Genomic DNA, 15,908 nt, shown 5'->3' with positions numbered 1-15,908 from the left:
TTACTCCACAATCAGACCCTCCAAAACATTCATCGCCTTGGTGCCCTCGTTTTCAAACTTGCTGACCATTGCCTCGCACTCCTGGCGCAGCCTCTCTTCCGCCTGGTTCGCGTTGAAGTGGATCCACTCCTCGACCGTCATCCTCTTTTCGGGGCTTGTGAGCTCTGTCCCCTTGTGCAACAGCCTGTCGACAGCATTCCTCTTGTCTGATTTCTCCGGCGAGCCGAAGATGAGGTCGATGTCGACCGGGTTCCAGGGCGTTGTGCTCTGGAGGCTAGCCAACACCTTACGCTTGGTCGGCGAGCTGGGTCGGACCGGCGTGGATGAGGGGACTGCATGCGTGACACGCTTCTTTGCGGTCGCCGATCTTGAGGAAGGAGGCTGGTTCTCAGCATCCGAAGATTGGGGGGATGGGGATGGCGATACTGCCGCCTGGCGAGCCGACTGTGCAGGGGAGATTCGTGGAGTGCCAGATTGTTGTCGCAGACTGCGGCGCGCAGGCGCAGCGACTACTGGTGAAGATGTTGCCAGAGGAATGCTGGTCTTCTTTGACTTTGGCTTTTCAGGAGTAGGCTCGGCCTGTGGTTCCGGCTCCTCTTCTGGCTCCTCTTCTTCTGCTTCAGTTTCTTCGTGGTCGTCCTCAGGTTCCTGCGGACCATCGGATTTCTCTTCAGGCTGGGCAGGTGCTGGTGTCTGGCGAGCGGATGTGAATGACTGACTAGCGGAGACCTCGTCGACCTCGTCAGCCTCATCGACCTCCTCCTCGTCTTCCTCTGCTTCTTCCTCGACCTCGACCTCTACTGCGGCTTCGGGTTGTGGTTGGGGTTCGGCGTCAGCCTCGGGTTCCGGCTCAACGAGCTCCTCATGCTCGACTTCAGGCTCAGCAACCGGCTCTGGATCGGCCCTGGCTTTCTCCATCTCCACCATGTCAACCTCTTCTGTCTTGCTAGCTTCCAGGGAAGCACGGGCCTCCAAGGACTTCTTGGACGGGCGGCCACGCTTTTTGCCAGTACTCGTACGGGCGGTCTTGCTCGTCGTCGTGATAACAGTGGCGGTGCTGATCTCGTCTTCTTCCATGTCGACCGGCTTTTCTGCTTGAGTCGGCTCAGCCGGCGCAGGAGGCTCGACGGTCATCGACAACTCGTCTTCCTCTTCTTCTTCCGGGGCCTTTTCAAACTTGGCCTTTTGAGCTTTCGTCTGCTTCGACACTTTGCGGGTGCCGGCAGCCTTACGTCCCTTCTTCGGCACTTCGAGAACTTCAGGCTCGTCGATCGTCATCTCAGCTTCCAGTTGCTTAAACTCTTCATCGACGTCCTCATCGTTTGCAACGTAAGGCTCAGCGTCGAACATTTGGCTGTCTGCATGCTCGGGGCTGGCGGCTTCATCCTGGCGGACACGCGTCTTCTTTGTCTTGGGCTTCTCCACGGGAGCTTTCTTTCGTTCAGAATCGGAGTCCTGCATGATGTCTTCGTCGTCTGTCAACGGGCGTTCCAAGTCTGCCTCCAACTGGCGTTGAATCTCGTCCTCGTCCTCGGGGAACGCGCCCGGTGCAGCTCGCATAGAGGCAGTCGAAGCAGTAGACCTCAGAGATGTACCTGATGCTTTCCGTGTTCCCTTGGTGCCAGAAGCACGGGCGGTCTTGCGACCCTTGGGGGCCTTTGCTGGTGGCTGGGCGTCGGCAATGCTGATGTCTTGTTGCGATTGTTCGATGACGGAGCTGTCAGCGGCACCCTTTGCGCGGGCGCGGGCTGTACGTTTCTTGGGGGCGGGTGCTTCCGACACGGTGAGGGCTGAGTCGTCTACCTCATCACTCGGGCGCTTGCGGCCACGAGCAGGCTTAGATGGCGGTGGCAGTACTTCTTCGTCTTCCATCATCTCGGTCTCGACAACCTCGACAGGCTCATCCTTCTTGGCCTTTGTCTTCCTGCCCTTCGTTGCCGGAGCCTTCTTGGCGCGGGTGCCCTTCTTGCTAGCCATTGATGCCGTGGTCAGAACACTGTCGTCAACCTCTGCGGTGGCGTCGGCGATCGACGTAATGTCTGATGCTGCAGTGGCAACCGATTGTACAGATAACCTCGAATTAGTGGCCTTGGAGCCCCTAGCTGCCTTGCCCTTGGTCTTTTTGGTCGCGCTGTACTGATCTTTCAAAGCAAAGAACGGGCACTCTGGGGATCGGTTGCGGTGTTCGTCCCTGTTGAAAGTCAGTGGAGTCCTGTCAGCAACAAGAAAGGTACTGACATAGGTTTATCACCCTGTTCCCATCCGTCCAGAGCGAGTTCGCAGTAGGTGCACGTCGCCATGTCATTATATTCCAGGGAAGGCGTGTACTTCCACCCCGCCTCAGCCAGCTAACACAGGTCAGCACAGGAAAGAACACACTGGCGGGCACGACGCGGCGTACCTGTTTCGTCTTGCATTTCCAACCTCTCTTGTTCTCATGGGGCCAGCGGCCACCGAAAGTCGCCTTCCTGGCGGCAATCATACGGGTGCTTGAGGGGTCCTCCGCCGCCAGATCACCAACGTTCGCTTCAATGCCTGCGACAATGGCCCATCCGCAGCTGGGAGAGTGCTTAATATGCTCCACAAGCGCGTTGTCTCCTTCTTCCCAGCCATCAAGAGATTTATTGCACAAAAAACACACAACATTGTCGGGGTTATCGGGCCAAGGTTTCCAGACGAAGCCGGCTTTAGCTAGCTGGTACGAGGTCAGCGTTTCCGAGTCCTTGGAGTATATTCTCTGTTCTCGCGCATAAAACGTACGTCTTCGGCGAAAAGGTAATTGGCGTGCGGCCAGGTCAGGTTCTTTGCGCCTTTGGTCGCCCCAGATGCGCGTCGTTTCGGGAATGGATAGTTCTCCGAGAAAGACCCCAGGCGACCCTCGTAGGTGAAGAACTCGGCCGGCACAAAGCCTTCGAAGGCTGCCATCGTAGTCGTCGTATCTGGGCGTGAATGGGTTGTAAAAAGGGTGGAAGTCGCGATCCGGGGCGCGATGCGTTTGCGAAGGTATGAGGGACGGGCGCGTCAATCGCAGAAAGGAAGTGCTATTCGCTGCAAGTATGCATTGGGTCGTGGAAAAATCGAGAATAAGTCGCGTCGACGACGGTGAAAGGTAGCGATGCTGAGGGAGCTGAGGTTAGTAGAGAGCTGTTGATCCGTCGAGTGTGAAAAGCGCAATGCCGACGTTGGTGGTGATAAAAGCGTGTTCGGGAGTACGCCGGGCGTGGGTTAGATCAACAGAGCCCCAATCGCATTGGCCAGTTCCGGCGCGTTTGTTTACATTACATTCAGTTCGTGCGGTTCCCGTTGCTAGCGGCACTGTCAGCACAGGGCAATGCAGGTGATGAGTGGGTCTGGCGGGGTGCGGGCGGGGACCTCTGAAGCTGTGGCTGAAGCTCAGCGTATGCAGGGCATTTTGCACCTCATTGCTATGCACACTTGTTGTGTTTTCGTGACTTTTGCTGTTGTTATTGATTACTGCTGCTGTTGCTTCCGATAATTCTGCGATTTTTGCTCATGTTGTCATCCGCTGTGATTCACCGATTACTCACTTCACAATCATGATCGATAAAATCATGCAAACAGGGGCGTAGGACTTGAGCAGTGTTTGAGACGCTGTGCGTCTGTGATGATCACGTCTTCGGTGACCTCATACTAAGGATACAAAGTATAACACTGCTTTTTCTTGCTTCATCCAGCGACACCCACCCAGTTTACTGAGGAATACCCAGCTCCTTGTAGAAGGACTCGGTACTGGGCTTGCGACCCAGGAACTGCTCCAAGGTCAACATTTCCTCCTGGCTGCCGCCCTTCTCGAGGACGGTGTGCCTGTATCGACGGCCCTCCTTTCCGTTCATGGGATCCGACTTGAAGACAGAGTAGAACATGTCAGTCGAGTAGACCTCTGATGAGAGGTAACCGTAGTAACCGGCGTCGTAGCCTCCGATCAAGTGGCCAAAGCAGGCCTGTCCGTTACCCCAGGTGCTGTTTATGTTAGCGCGGTCATTCATAGGGTATTTGGATTCAACATACTTCTTCTCACCCTGAGCCTCGGGTCCCTTGATTCCAGCAATTTGACCGCGAAGCTCGTTGTAGATGGACGACATATCCATGTTCTTGATGTCGTCATGGCTCTTGGGGGTGTGCACTGTCATGTCGAAGATACCGAAGTGGAGCTGACGGAGGTTGAAGAGAGCGGCGTTGACATGCTTCGTTGAGATCTGCTTCTCAATGAGATCGTCGGGAATCTTCTCGCCAGTCTGGTAGTGGTTCGACAGAGACTTGATCACACTAGGGGTCCAGCACCAGTTTTCCAACATCTGAGAGGGCGCCTCCACAAAGTCCCTAACAGTGCTGGTACCGTGGAAGCGGCTGTAGGTGCATCGACCAGCGAGGTCGTGGATACCGTGACCGAGCTCGTGGAAGAGCGTCACGACCTCATCGTGCTTGAGCAGAGAGGGCTTCTTGGGGGTAGGCTTGCTGAAGTTGCAAACCAGGGCAGTGGCGGGGTACCTGCGAGAGCCGTTGGCTTGCAGGTAACCGGGTTGCAGGTTGAAGTTGGCGGCGTGGCCGTACTTGCCCTGGCGAGGGTGAAGGTCGAGGTACAGGTAACCGACGAATCCATCGCCCTCGGTTGCATCGTCCCAGACACTGAAGATGATGACGTCCTCATGCCAAGCAATGTCCTCCGCCTTGCCAGTAGGGCTCAAGGTAGCACGGTCCTCGGGCTTGAGCTCGACAAAGACGAAGCCCAGGAGCTCCTCAAAGATCTTCAACATGCCAGCAATAGTAGAAGTAATTGGGAAGTACTCGGCGATCTTGTTCTCGTCGATGTTGTATTCCTTTTCAATCATCAACCGGTCGTAGAACTTGTGGTCCCAGAGATAGTAGTTGCCGTCGTTCGACACGCCCCGGGCCTCCGAGTCGGCCTTCTTGAGCTCAAGCAGGTGCTCGACCTCCTTGGCACCACCAGCCGCCAATCGGGAGCGGAGGTCACCCAGGAAGTCATTGACGGTCTTGGGAGTCTTGGCCATCTTGTCCTCGATGCGGAGAGAGGCGTGGTCGGGGTATCCAAGCATGCGAGCAGCCTCGTCGCGAAGGATGATGGCCTCCTTGAACAACGGGACGTTCTGGTTGCACTTATTCTCGTTTTGAATAAACACTGAACGCCTCGTCTCCGGGTTCTTCGCGAACTTGAGGGTGGGGAACAAGTCGGGGTACTTGAAGGACAGCTTCAGTTTGCCCTCATTGTCGCCGGTACCCTTCTCGAGCCCATCGATAACGTCTTCGGGGACGCCGTCCAGCTCCTGGGGCGTAAACCAGATACCACCGTTCTCTTCGTTGAGGTTCTTCTGGAATTCGATCTGGATCTGGCTCAGGCGCTTCTTGATCTCCTTGAAGCGGTCTCGCTGGGGGCCGGCAGGGAGACCCAATCCCATCTTGATGTAGTTCTTGTAGTCCTTCTCGAGCAGACGGAGGCTTTCGGCGTCGAGACCCTCCGAGTCCTTTCGGTTGTGGATGGCGTCAATCAGCTTGAACACGTCCTCCCTCATGTTGACTTCGATGGAGAAGTCGTCCATGATCTTGTCGGCCTCGGTCGACGCCTCGCGCAGGGCGGCATCCTTGGAGACGTATTGGTAGAAGCCGAGGATCCTCGTAGACAGTCCGCTCTCGTTCTCGTCCTTGGCGATGGGGCGCATGACATTGTCGAAGGTGGCTTTGTCGGGGGTGTGGTCGGCGACGAGCTTGTCCAGGAGGGCGCGTGTCTGGTCGCAAATCTTCTTGGAGTCGCTGACGATGGAGTCCTTGGTGCCCGTGAAGACGGGGGGCGCCTGAGGGGGCGACTTGTACTTGTCGGGGACCGTCATGGCGGCGGTCACCAATGGACGGTATGTGTAGGTAGCAGTGGCGGTAGAAACGTAGGGAGTTGGCTTGAAGCGTAGCTGTGCGAAGAGAGAGGTGATTCTCGGAACTGCTCGTGGGGCCGCCAGGATGAGAGATACGACGAGGAATAAGAGGAAGAAGGAGAGAGGGGATAGTAGCGAGAGGAGGGGTAGACGGCGCTTGGGAGCGGTCGACGCCACGGCGAATGGAGTGGAAGCGGGGGAGGGGCAGGCGCTGCTGCAGGGCAAGCGCGCTCGGTTGGCTGTTGGGGACGAAAGGTAAACTTGTCTGGTGTACAGGGCGGGTAGGTCAGGTAGAGGCGAAGCAGAGTTCAGGATTCTTGCAGAAGCTCAGGGCGGGGAGATGTGGTGTCGGGTGTGTAAGTGGTCGTTCGTTTGCTGAGCTCAAGCACAGCTGTCCCGGTGCTACGACATCCGCCCCACGCTGGAGCAGCTGTGGTGTCAGGCTTAGGTAAGCTGAGAGGTATCTATCTAATCAGGTCATTCTACGGAGGTACATGGAGGATGATATCGGACGACAACAGAAACATAGCAGAGAGCAAGACTAGATGGGAACAGAAGAAGCAAAGACGGTAAAAGGAATGGGACTTTAGGAAGCCGTCGAAGCAGAGGAGTCCAAGTATGCAGGACGTAGAACGATGGATTACATAACCTGGAATGTATCCAGGATGGCGGGGTTCATGGTTGCTGAGCAGACAGCAAAGTACTTTGTGTCCTGCTGGTGTGCCTGATGACTACGTCGCAAAAGAGGACAACAAATAAGGTAGAGAAAACAGACCAGAGACAATGCGCCAGCCGAGATGATGGGGCCAAAGTGCGACATTGGCATAGACAATTCAACTGGTCAAAGTGATCACAGACCGGAGAACAACTGGTATCAAAGTAGTTTATTCCTTTTCGGTATGGGTTCCATGAGAAGCCGCACCGTGATCCAGAGAAAGCCTCTGACGAGCCAACTCCGGCAAATACCCAAATTCCCTACGAAGTGTAGTGAACAATCGCCAACGTCAAAACTGATAAAAGCAAACGCCATCCCATCGTGCCAGCCATGCAAAATGTCTTCGTAAGCTGCTCTCGCAATCCCAGCCCGTCTCTCTCGGTGTGTATGTCGTACAACGCTCGATGCTATGCCTCCAACCGTCTATCGCAGTGGTATCGGAAGTCTAGTTGGCGAGGATGGTGCGGACGAGCTCTGTTCGGGGCGCGTTAGCATCGTCACTAGATATGACGAGATGTTGCATTTGCGCAGGATGGAGGGGGACTCACCGGTGTAGTTGACCTGGCCGGAGCTGGTGTCGACGGCCTTGAGCAGCTCGTCGACCTCCTCATCCGTCATCTTCTCGCCGAGGTTGGTCAGGATGTACTTGAGCTGGCCGACGCCGATGAAGCCCGTCATGTCCTTGTCGAAGACCTGGAAGCCGCGGCAGTACTCCTCGGGCTCGCCGGGGTCGCGGAAGCCGCCGGGGCGGTTGAGGATGCGCTGGAAGGTCTCGAAGTCAACTGTTTCGGGGGCTCGGTCAGTCAACTGTGTTCCTCAATGTCTTCTTCGCTGTCTCGGTCCGATCACGTCGCATTGCATTCGCGTCTCGCCGCGCGCAAATGATGTTCGACTCGCCGGCCGGGGTAGGATGATAATCTGGACGGTGGACGGAAAACTCACAGTCGCCTCCGACGTTCTTCTCGAGATCGCGGATCTCGGTGAGGGTGGGGTTCTGGCCGCAGGCGCGAAGGAGGTCGCCGAGGCTGTCGATGGCGACACGGCCGTTGCCGCGCTTGTCGAAGAGGGAGAAGGCCTCCTTGTAGTTGGTCGAAGCCTGAGCGTCGTACTGGTTAGAAGCCATTGTGGATTATGTGTGTATGTGTAAGATTTGCGCAAAGTGTTCGGATGCGGTTTTCGCGGAGATGGAGTGAGAAAAGAGAAAGTCGCGAAGCGGAGTGGAAAATTGCGAGGTTGTAGAAGTTGGGCAAGAACGAGTGAGAAATGTCGTGATGCACCAACTGCAGCCGCGGATCGGAAAGTTCCCCTCCCTCACTGCACTCCACGTCCGCCCTCGCCCTCGCCCCCCGTGGCCCCGTGGCTGGGCGCCGGATTGTTTGGGTTGGACCTGTTGGCGGGTGGATGACCGGCCGCACCGCATTTGTCTCGCTCCCACTGCAATTAATCGTTCTACAAGGTTCGCCGCTGGAACCAACCAGGCGCTAGAAAAAGGTGGCAGCAGCAGTCAAAGGGGGCCAAGGCAAGGCGAGCTCGCTGAATGGCTGCCATCCCCCTTTGTTTACATTTTTTAGGGGGTGGGGGAACGAGTAAAATGTCAGGTAGAGAGAAATGAAAACAAAACAAAAAAGCAAGGCAAAGTGGTGTGTGTGGTATGTGGGCTGTGGTAGGTAGGTAGGGAAACTCACCATTGTATTGTGTATGTAATTGGTAGAACTTTGGAGGGAAAATCAAACAAAAATTAAAAAACAAGAGGCAACTTTGTTGATTGAGACGGACGAGAGTTGGCGATGATGTTTTCTGGAAGTTGATGTTTGGCGGTCGAAACACTTTATGTCACTTTCCTCCCCTCCCCTCCCGTCTCCTTATTCTGCCCGTCTACCGTTTTTTATCCAATGTTCGGCTTTTTTATTCAAGTCATGGACATGGCCCATGGGATGGGGATTCCCAGTCACCGTTATTCATGCGGCGGTGAGTCTTGCTGGACGCACTATTGGAGACACTGGCAGTCGCCCCTGGACGGTTTGCCTTGGGGTGGTGGAGGTGGGCGGCTCAGGCGGGCGGTCAGCGAACACAGTGCACTTGGTGTTGATACACCCGCCAAAACTCCTGAAACCTGACGGGGCAACCACGCGTAGTGGGGACGCTTACCAAAGGCCGTGGGCCAATGACATGTCCAAGACGCCTCGCCTCAGCCCGATGGGCCTGCCAGCTGCCAATCAATCTTGTCAATGGCTTTGCACTATCGACTCTCATTTCACGTCCTCCTGTTTGCTTCAAACTTATGCATCACAACCACCAAAGATATGACATCGCATGTGAATATCTCCTACGGCGACGTCGACGGGACGGGCGATACGGATGATGCTAATTGACACGTTGTGATCCGCCAGCGGTTCGTCCCGACACAAACCACAGACCTCGCCCCGAGTCATTCCTCCACCCAGCCCAACCTTCACTTCCTCTTGGCCAGGATAATCGTCGTCCCCCAGACCGCCTCGACCTCGACATCGCGCCACTCCCCGCCCTTCGCCTTCCACTCCGGCACCGTCTCCAGCAACCGGTCAAACAACGCGTCCGCGATATCCCCGCTCCCGCCCTCCGCCCGGCTCGTCACCTCCGGGTGCGCGTCCCTCCACCCGCGGTACGCGCTGAACGTCCGCACGTAGCCCTCGAACTCGCCCAGCTTGAGCTTCTTGCGCTGCCACGCCGCCTCGGGCGCCACATCCGGCCCGACCTGCGACGTCGTCCGGTCCGGGTCGTACAGGATGCGCTTCACCCGCTCCCACTCCGACTCGGGCGGCTTCACGACCGACAGGTTGTCGCGGAGGATCTGACGTCCCGGCTTCTCCCAGTACGGCCCCATCGTCTCGTACGAGAACCCGGCGGACGCCTCGCCCTCCCCGTAGCAGAAGTGCTCGAAAATGGCGTTGACCTCGGGGTACCCCACGATGATGTTGTCCTTGTACCCCCAGAACGCGAGCGTCCCGCCGCTCTTGACCACCCGCGCGAGCTGCGGCCACACCTTGTCGTAGTTGAACCAGTGCGCCGCCTGTCCCGCCACGACGAGGTCGACCGACTTGTCCTCGAGGAACGAGAGGTCCTCCGAGCTGCCCTGCCGGAACGTGATCTTGGGGTCCTTGGTCGACTCGGACGCCTGCTTGACCATACCCGCCGACGGGTCGATGGCGACCACCTTGCCAAAGTGCGAGGCGAGTTCTCGCGAGATGAGGCCGTGGCCACAGCCCAGGTCTAGCGCTGTGCCGTTTGCTGATTGCGCGTTGTGATATGCCAGTATTGTCTTGTAGAGCGACGCCGGGTACGACGGGCGAAACGCCGCATATCCGGCTGCGGAGAACGTTGAGCGTCTAATGTCTGTCAGTTTTGTCTTTACCCGTGTCTGTGATGAGGATATTCATACGCAAAGACAGACATCGTGAATGTGTAATTGGTGAGATCTGATTGGCTATTATGTGTTGATGTCGAAGCAATGTTGACTTTCCCAAGTGAGGTTGATGATGAGTCTGTCTGTCTGTTCTTTGTCCTCTGAACCCCGGGCGACCCCTTCGATTTTATCCTGCTTATTCGGCTACTCTCCAAAGAGCTCAGAAAATTCTCACGGCAACTCCAAGCCGAACCTCGTCGCCACAACCCAACCCACGAGCCTCAGAATATCCAGAAATGACCAAGTCCGCCATGCCCAAAACGCATCACAGCCGCGGCCTCCATCGCGTCATCGGCGACGGGCACTGAGGCGCCCCATTCTGCGCGGCCCCGGCCTCGGCCCACACAGCCGCCTGGACCCACCTGACGTGCTCGGAGCTCCTCATGGCGATGGAGATTCGACGCTGCTCCGAGCCGTGCTACCCCTCTTCTCCGAACCACCTCGCTCTTCCTCGCCAGCCCTCCGCGCGACTTTTGAACGAGCCCATCACGATAAGAAACTCTCAAACCGTTGCCCGACATGTCGACCGAAGCCACGGCCCGCGCGTTTTTCTCTTCGCAGTTCTTCGCTGTCGTGGGCGCCAGTTCGAATCCCGCAAAGTTCGGGCATAAGAGTGCGTTTCGGCCCCTTGACTCGCCGTCCCGTTCTATCCCTCATCGATAAGATCACCACCGCACTGATCTCACTCATCCTTCACCCAACAATCACTTATCTCACGATCAATCACAAAACTAACCTCATCCCGCAGTCTTCGCCTGGTACCTCCGCCACAACATCCCCGCGACCCCCATCAACCCGACCTCCGACACCGTCAACGCCCTCGGCAAGGACCACCCGGCCCTCCCCAGCCTCTCCGCCCTGCCCGACCCCAAGGCCACCTCCGTCTCCATCATCACCCCGCCCGCCGCCACCCTCAAGGTCCTCCGCGAGGCCAGGGACCTCGGCGTCCCCGCCGTCTGGCTGCAGCCCGGCACCTTCGACGACGCCGTGCTCGAGTACGCCCGCGGCGAGGGCGGCTTCGAGGCCGTCGTCGCCGGCTTCGGCGGCGGCACCGTCGGCGGCGAGGGCTGGTGCGTCCTCGTGGACGGCGACAAGGCGCTGGGGGCTGCGGGGAAGCTGTGAGACGGAAGCGTGTGTTTGTGTGTGTGTGTGTGTATGACTTGCTCAGCAACGCGTGTTTGTTTGCCAAGACGCTGGAGGTGGTGGTCACTACCCTAGAAGTAAAGTACTACGAGATGCGAATGACTTGAGATTTACGTTTACTTTGAGTTGTGTCAAGACCGAAACCGGTCATGAAGCTCGCCTGGATCATCCATCGTGAAGAAAATCCGCGTTGGCGAGGCTATTCCGAGATAGCTCCGTCCCGGGGATGGTTCCGTCCTTTAAAGTTGCGAGGGGTTTCGTGATCGTTGGCTCGGCGGGCATAAGTAGGTCACACTACCCCCTCCTCCTTCGCGGCGGATCTCCTGCCGCAGCGGGATTGACCTGGGTGAGAGGGGGGCTTCATGGTCTCGTAGATTATTCCCCGGTGCGATGGAGCCAACGAAGCTGCCAAGTCTGGGGTAAGGAACTAGTGTGGTCGACGGATCGTGAATGAGCCTCAAGTGATCCCGTCACGACCGGCCCAGACTCGATTCTCTTATTCAACGACATCACCCGCTCACTCTCGATTGTCGAATTCGACGTCGTGAGTGTTTCCTCTAACACCCAGTCCTCAACACGTCTCAACCGATGTCAATGCATCTCATCTTCAAGCCCCCTGTTCATCCTCACTGCGTCCAAACAAGACGGAAAATGCACACGCCTCATCCGCTACCCCGACCTCTGCTCCCTTGATCCGCACCAACACCACGCATCCCCAAAGCTTTCCCCGCATCTTCGCCGCGTCCTCTACCCCACACAAGCTGAAGCTTCATGCCTCAGAATGGCCCAAAACCCAACCTAAACGTCGTTTTAGTTTCCCTCCTTGGGGGCTACCGGTAGCGTAATAGCCTCCTCCTTGGGTCAAGTCGAAGCGCCTGCGGGTGACAATACGCGCGTGGGGAGGAGAAGACCGTCCGCCGCCTGCGCTACTGCAAGCCGGGTTCCGCGTGCCTCCCGTCCGCCGTGTTATTCCCTTCGCCGGTCTCGATCCGGCAACTGAGAAACACGACGCCATTGGCCGTTTGATTCGTTGTCTCTGTCAGAAAATTCCCCTTGGCCGCGCCTCATCACGTCCCGCCCCCTTACGTCCACGCGAGATGACCCCAAAGCCTCAACTGGGAAGATTGGTCCCCGTTGCGTCGTCACGTCAATTCACCTCGCAGACCCGGCCGTACGGTGGACCGTTTCAACTGAGACGTTGACAGAAAACCTCCCCCGGTGGGAAAAGAGGACCCCTCTCTCGAACCCCAAACGTGCCCTCCACACGAGAAAGCTTCCGACAAGGACGAATCATCCTCGTAGATCCCACATCATGACACTCCCATGCCCGGGCTCCGGGGTGCAGGACCATCCCTTTTGCCGAACCCTCCTCGCTCTCTGCCGGTGGCCCTAGTGAAAAGCCTCCTCACGACGCCTGCATGGGGTCCTTAGTGCTCCAATGATCGCGGACAGGCATCGTCTTGTCCTCCATCATGGAGTGCTCCTGCCAGCCTTCCGACTGGACCAGGCTTGCCAGCAGGACCATGCCAAGATGCCCGGTCATCCTACCCCAGTCCGGTCACAAACATCCTGTGCTGAAGCAGTCCACACCTTTGAGTGCGAGGCAGCATGCGAGGACTAGACCTGTTGTGGCCGCCTCGACATTCATAATGGGGGCTCTGGCAGGTTCAGCTCATCTTTGTCTTTCGTCCCTGACATCTCTGTCATCGTTCGTTGTTCGTCCAATTGTTCTGTATCATTAGCCTACCATCCATTGTATCAACACAGATACCTGTAATAAGTTTATCGACCATGGACCACAAAGAACAGATCCACGAGATTCGGTCACACTCCAACCATAATGAACACCGTCGACCTCGGGGGCCGCCTCCGCAGGCGAACGGGTACGACTACGCCGACGAGTACATCTCTCCGCAGATGAGCCGCGATGACGCATTGAAGAGGATGAAGACGGCCGGCTCCATCTCCATATCCCCGGAGCTATTCGAGAAGCTGTACCTGTCGCCGCAGAACCAAGTGAAGGGCGACTTACGGAAGACGTTTGGTAACCCGACGCCGATGTGAGACCCATAGGGAATACCTGCTGTCCAAGACTCCGTCGACTGACCCTGTACAGTGCCATCGTCGGTTTCCTCATCTCCCTGACGCCGCTCTGTATCGATTTGATGGGATGGCGGGGGGCAGGTGGCAACGGTGCGGCTGGCATGTAAGTCGAATGGTCGCCTGCTCTTCTCGATAATCCACGACTAACATCGTGACCTCTCAGACCCTCATACTTCTTCTTCGGCGGTGTCCTCATGTTCGTCGGCGGCCTCCTCGAATGGGTTCTCGGTAACACCTTCCCCGCGACCGTCTTCACGACCTTTGGAGCGTTTTGGGCGACGTTCGGCGGGACTCTGAACCCTTCGTTTGCGGCCTTCTCGTCGTATGCCCCCGCGGGGTCGACCAACCCTGCCGATGGCCTGGCGACGAAGGGGTTCAACGCCAGCTTCGGTGGGTCTTGATCTTGATGACTGCTGTAGAAGAACGAGATATGCTGATGCGTCATGACAGGTTTCATAACCCTCGCGATGGGCATGATCTGCCTCGTGTTTCTCGTCTGCTCGCTGCGGACCAACATCGTCTTCTTCGTCATCTTCTTGACCCTCGTTGCGGTCTTCGGCCTCATCACGGCGGCGTACTGGTTCCTTGCCATGGACTTCACCGGCAACTCTGCTTATGCTGCTAAGCTTCTGGAGGTAAGTCTTGTCGCACACGCGCTCGACAGTGAGGTTTGGGGGCTGACCACAGGGTGTTGTAGGCTGCTGGTGCGTGTGCATTCGTGACGTGCATGGCTGGCTGGTGGCTCATTTTCGCCATCTTGCTTCCGTCTGTGGACTTTCCGCTGGAGATCCCCGTAGGAGACCTAAGCCGAGTAATTCGAGGGAAGAGTGAGAGAAGTCAGGTTTGAGAATGATCCGGATAACTGATTAGTTATTGGCATGTCGGGTGTGGATGCTTAGTCATGCAATACAGTGCAGTCTGTTTGCCGATGAGCCGTGCTTGTTGTCTCGGTAGCTCCTTCTGTTCATTGTAAATGTGAATTCAAGGGGCTGCCCTACCACTTCTTCTACCTGCCAAAAAGGTATTTCCTTCGTTTCAACTGAGAAAAAGCTTCCTAAGAGCTCGAACTCAGATTTACGTCAAATCTTCTTCATTTCTACTCCTGTTTACCCCGCTGTCGCTATCCACGTCCCCGGCCACTGCCCACTAAGTCTGCCATCATTCACGTCGGCCACCTACCGCAAGACGAACGAAGCTCCAAAACGCAAAGATGCCCGAGAAGCGCAAGAGATCCATGGATTCGTGCGAATTACCTCTCAGTTAATATACTGGAGATAGCTAACAAAACGCAGCATTTTCCAGTCGAGGCCGATTAAGTTCGTTATTGGCCAGGACAAGAAGAAATACACGGTTCACCAAGAGGCCTTCACTGATCTTTCCATGCCCGTTCGAGCCATGCTCACCAACGGCATGCAAGAGTCAATCGAAGCAGAGGTCGTTTGGGAGGACGTCGACCCTGAGACTTTTGACTGTCTGCTGCAATTCGCCTACAACGGCGAATACGACGGCTCGATTGGCCCCGATGCACGCGCCGAGGTCTCGGCGAAGGACAGCGTCGCTGTTGATGCGGCTTCGAAGAAAGACTCCCGCAAAGTCTCAAAGCCGGACCAGGATGCCGAGTCTCTGATGGACTGGATGAACAGCTTCGGTCGTTACAATGTAACCTACATGCATCATTTTTGTACGAAAAGCTTCTGCGGTGATTCGGACGCTAAGGAGCGCGAAGAGGCTTATAAAGTCTGGAAGAAAGACATGAAGAAGAAAGATCGCCAAGACATCGCAAACTACTTCATGAAGCATGTCGAGGTCCTTGTCATCGCGGACAAGTACAGCTTCGACAGCCTCAAGGAAGCCAGCTGCGACATCATCCGCCAGGCTCTCCTGTTCGCCCCCCTTACTGCCGAGCTCATGGACGTTTTGATCGACACCTTTTGCTTCGTCAACGCCAATACGCTATCTGAGGACTACATCCGAAGGCTTTTCATGCGCTACTTCATCGCGCAGATTGATTGGATCAAACGGAACGACTACCTTCTCCGCCTTCTTCAGAGCATTCCTGAAATGGCCAAAGAATTGTTGACGGAGATGCCGCAGAAGCTTTGTGATCAGCTGAAGGCGAAACCTTGAGGCTGTCGGTAGCGAGTTCTGATTTCGGTTGTGTATTGGGGGCGAGGAGCCGTCTGGCACTCGGCGGCTGCTCCCGTATGTCCTTGGATCAAGTGGACTCTCAATTTCCAGAGACAGTTGATGGTACCTGTCGCTTTAACCAGAGAGACCTTCTTTGTTAAGACATAGCATAAAAACGACACTAATTCATCCAACAAGTTCGCCAGAAAGTGACACAAATAATTTGCTGCTCGCGTGTAAAAAGTTACCCTAGTATTCATTACTGTCTTGGACTGGACGTTTGCGGCAACGCAGCCCCCCGCCGCCAAAAGTCTCCGTCCACTTGGCCTCCTACGCAACTGAGGAATTCGGAACGGCCTGGACAATCGTCTCCCCGTCGTTGTTAAGGTTCTCGGGTTTTCTGAGAGGGAAGCACTGCACTTCCGTTCTCATCGCCATCCAGCGGGTCGAACTGACCAGATCAGAACGACAGCAA

General features: G+C 56.3%; 6 protein-coding genes across 6 annotated transcripts; 2 read left to right on the top strand and 4 right to left on the bottom strand.

Annotated features, from left to right (window-relative positions):
* CkaCkLH20_07885 (chromosome segregation protein) lies at positions 1–2,925 on the bottom strand (the record flags this gene model as incomplete). Its single annotated transcript, XM_038890601.1, has 4 exons — positions 1–2,191; positions 2,239–2,348; positions 2,402–2,695; positions 2,761–2,925. 4 exons carry the CDS (start codon positions 2,923–2,925, stop codon positions 1–3), a joined length of 2,760 nt encoding a protein of 919 aa, XP_038744209.1.
* Positions 2,926–3,710: 785 nt separating this feature from the next.
* CkaCkLH20_07884 (peptidase family M3) lies at positions 3,711–5,864 on the bottom strand (the record flags this gene model as incomplete). The annotated part of the gene is made up of 2 exons (XM_038890600.1): positions 3,711–3,981; positions 4,030–5,864. The coding sequence occupies 2 exons, from the start codon at positions 5,862–5,864 to the stop codon at positions 3,711–3,713; spliced, it is 2,106 nt and encodes a 701-aa protein (XP_038744208.1).
* A 1,199-nt stretch (positions 5,865–7,063) lies between these two features.
* On the bottom strand, positions 7,064–7,741 carry CkaCkLH20_07883 (myosin regulatory light chain cdc4; the record flags this gene model as incomplete). Its single annotated transcript, XM_038890599.1, has 3 exons — positions 7,064–7,092; positions 7,167–7,400; positions 7,561–7,741. The coding sequence occupies 3 exons, from the start codon at positions 7,739–7,741 to the stop codon at positions 7,064–7,066; spliced, it is 444 nt and encodes a 147-aa protein (XP_038744207.1).
* A 1,329-nt stretch (positions 7,742–9,070) lies between these two features.
* On the bottom strand, positions 9,071–9,997 carry CkaCkLH20_07882 (uncharacterized protein; the record flags this gene model as incomplete). The annotated part of the gene is made up of 1 exon (XM_038890598.1): positions 9,071–9,997. One exon carries the CDS (start codon positions 9,995–9,997, stop codon positions 9,071–9,073), a length of 927 nt encoding a protein of 308 aa, XP_038744206.1.
* Positions 9,998–10,579: 582 nt separating this feature from the next.
* Positions 10,580–11,182, top strand: CkaCkLH20_07881 (CoA binding domain-containing protein; the record flags this gene model as incomplete). Its single annotated transcript, XM_038890597.1, has 2 exons — positions 10,580–10,673; positions 10,809–11,182. 2 exons carry the CDS (start codon positions 10,580–10,582, stop codon positions 11,180–11,182), a joined length of 468 nt encoding a protein of 155 aa, XP_038744205.1.
* A 1,812-nt stretch (positions 11,183–12,994) lies between these two features.
* CkaCkLH20_07880 (GPR1/FUN34/YaaH-class plasma membrane protein) lies at positions 12,995–15,433 on the top strand (the record flags this gene model as incomplete). The annotated part of the gene is made up of 6 exons (XM_038890596.1): positions 12,995–13,263; positions 13,320–13,409; positions 13,470–13,696; positions 13,757–13,941; positions 14,004–14,014; positions 14,599–15,433. The coding sequence occupies 6 exons, from the start codon at positions 12,995–12,997 to the stop codon at positions 15,431–15,433; spliced, it is 1,617 nt and encodes a 538-aa protein (XP_038744204.1).
* Positions 15,434–15,908: the final 475 nt, after the last annotated feature.

The sequence above is a fragment of the Colletotrichum karsti genome (assembly GCF_011947395.1).
Source record: "Colletotrichum karsti strain CkLH20 chromosome Unknown Scaffold25, whole genome shotgun sequence".
Lineage (NCBI taxonomy): Eukaryota > Fungi > Ascomycota > Sordariomycetes > Glomerellales > Glomerellaceae > Colletotrichum > Colletotrichum karsti.
Note: the sequence above shows the minus strand (reverse complement) of the source record. Positions and strands in the feature narration are given on the sequence as shown.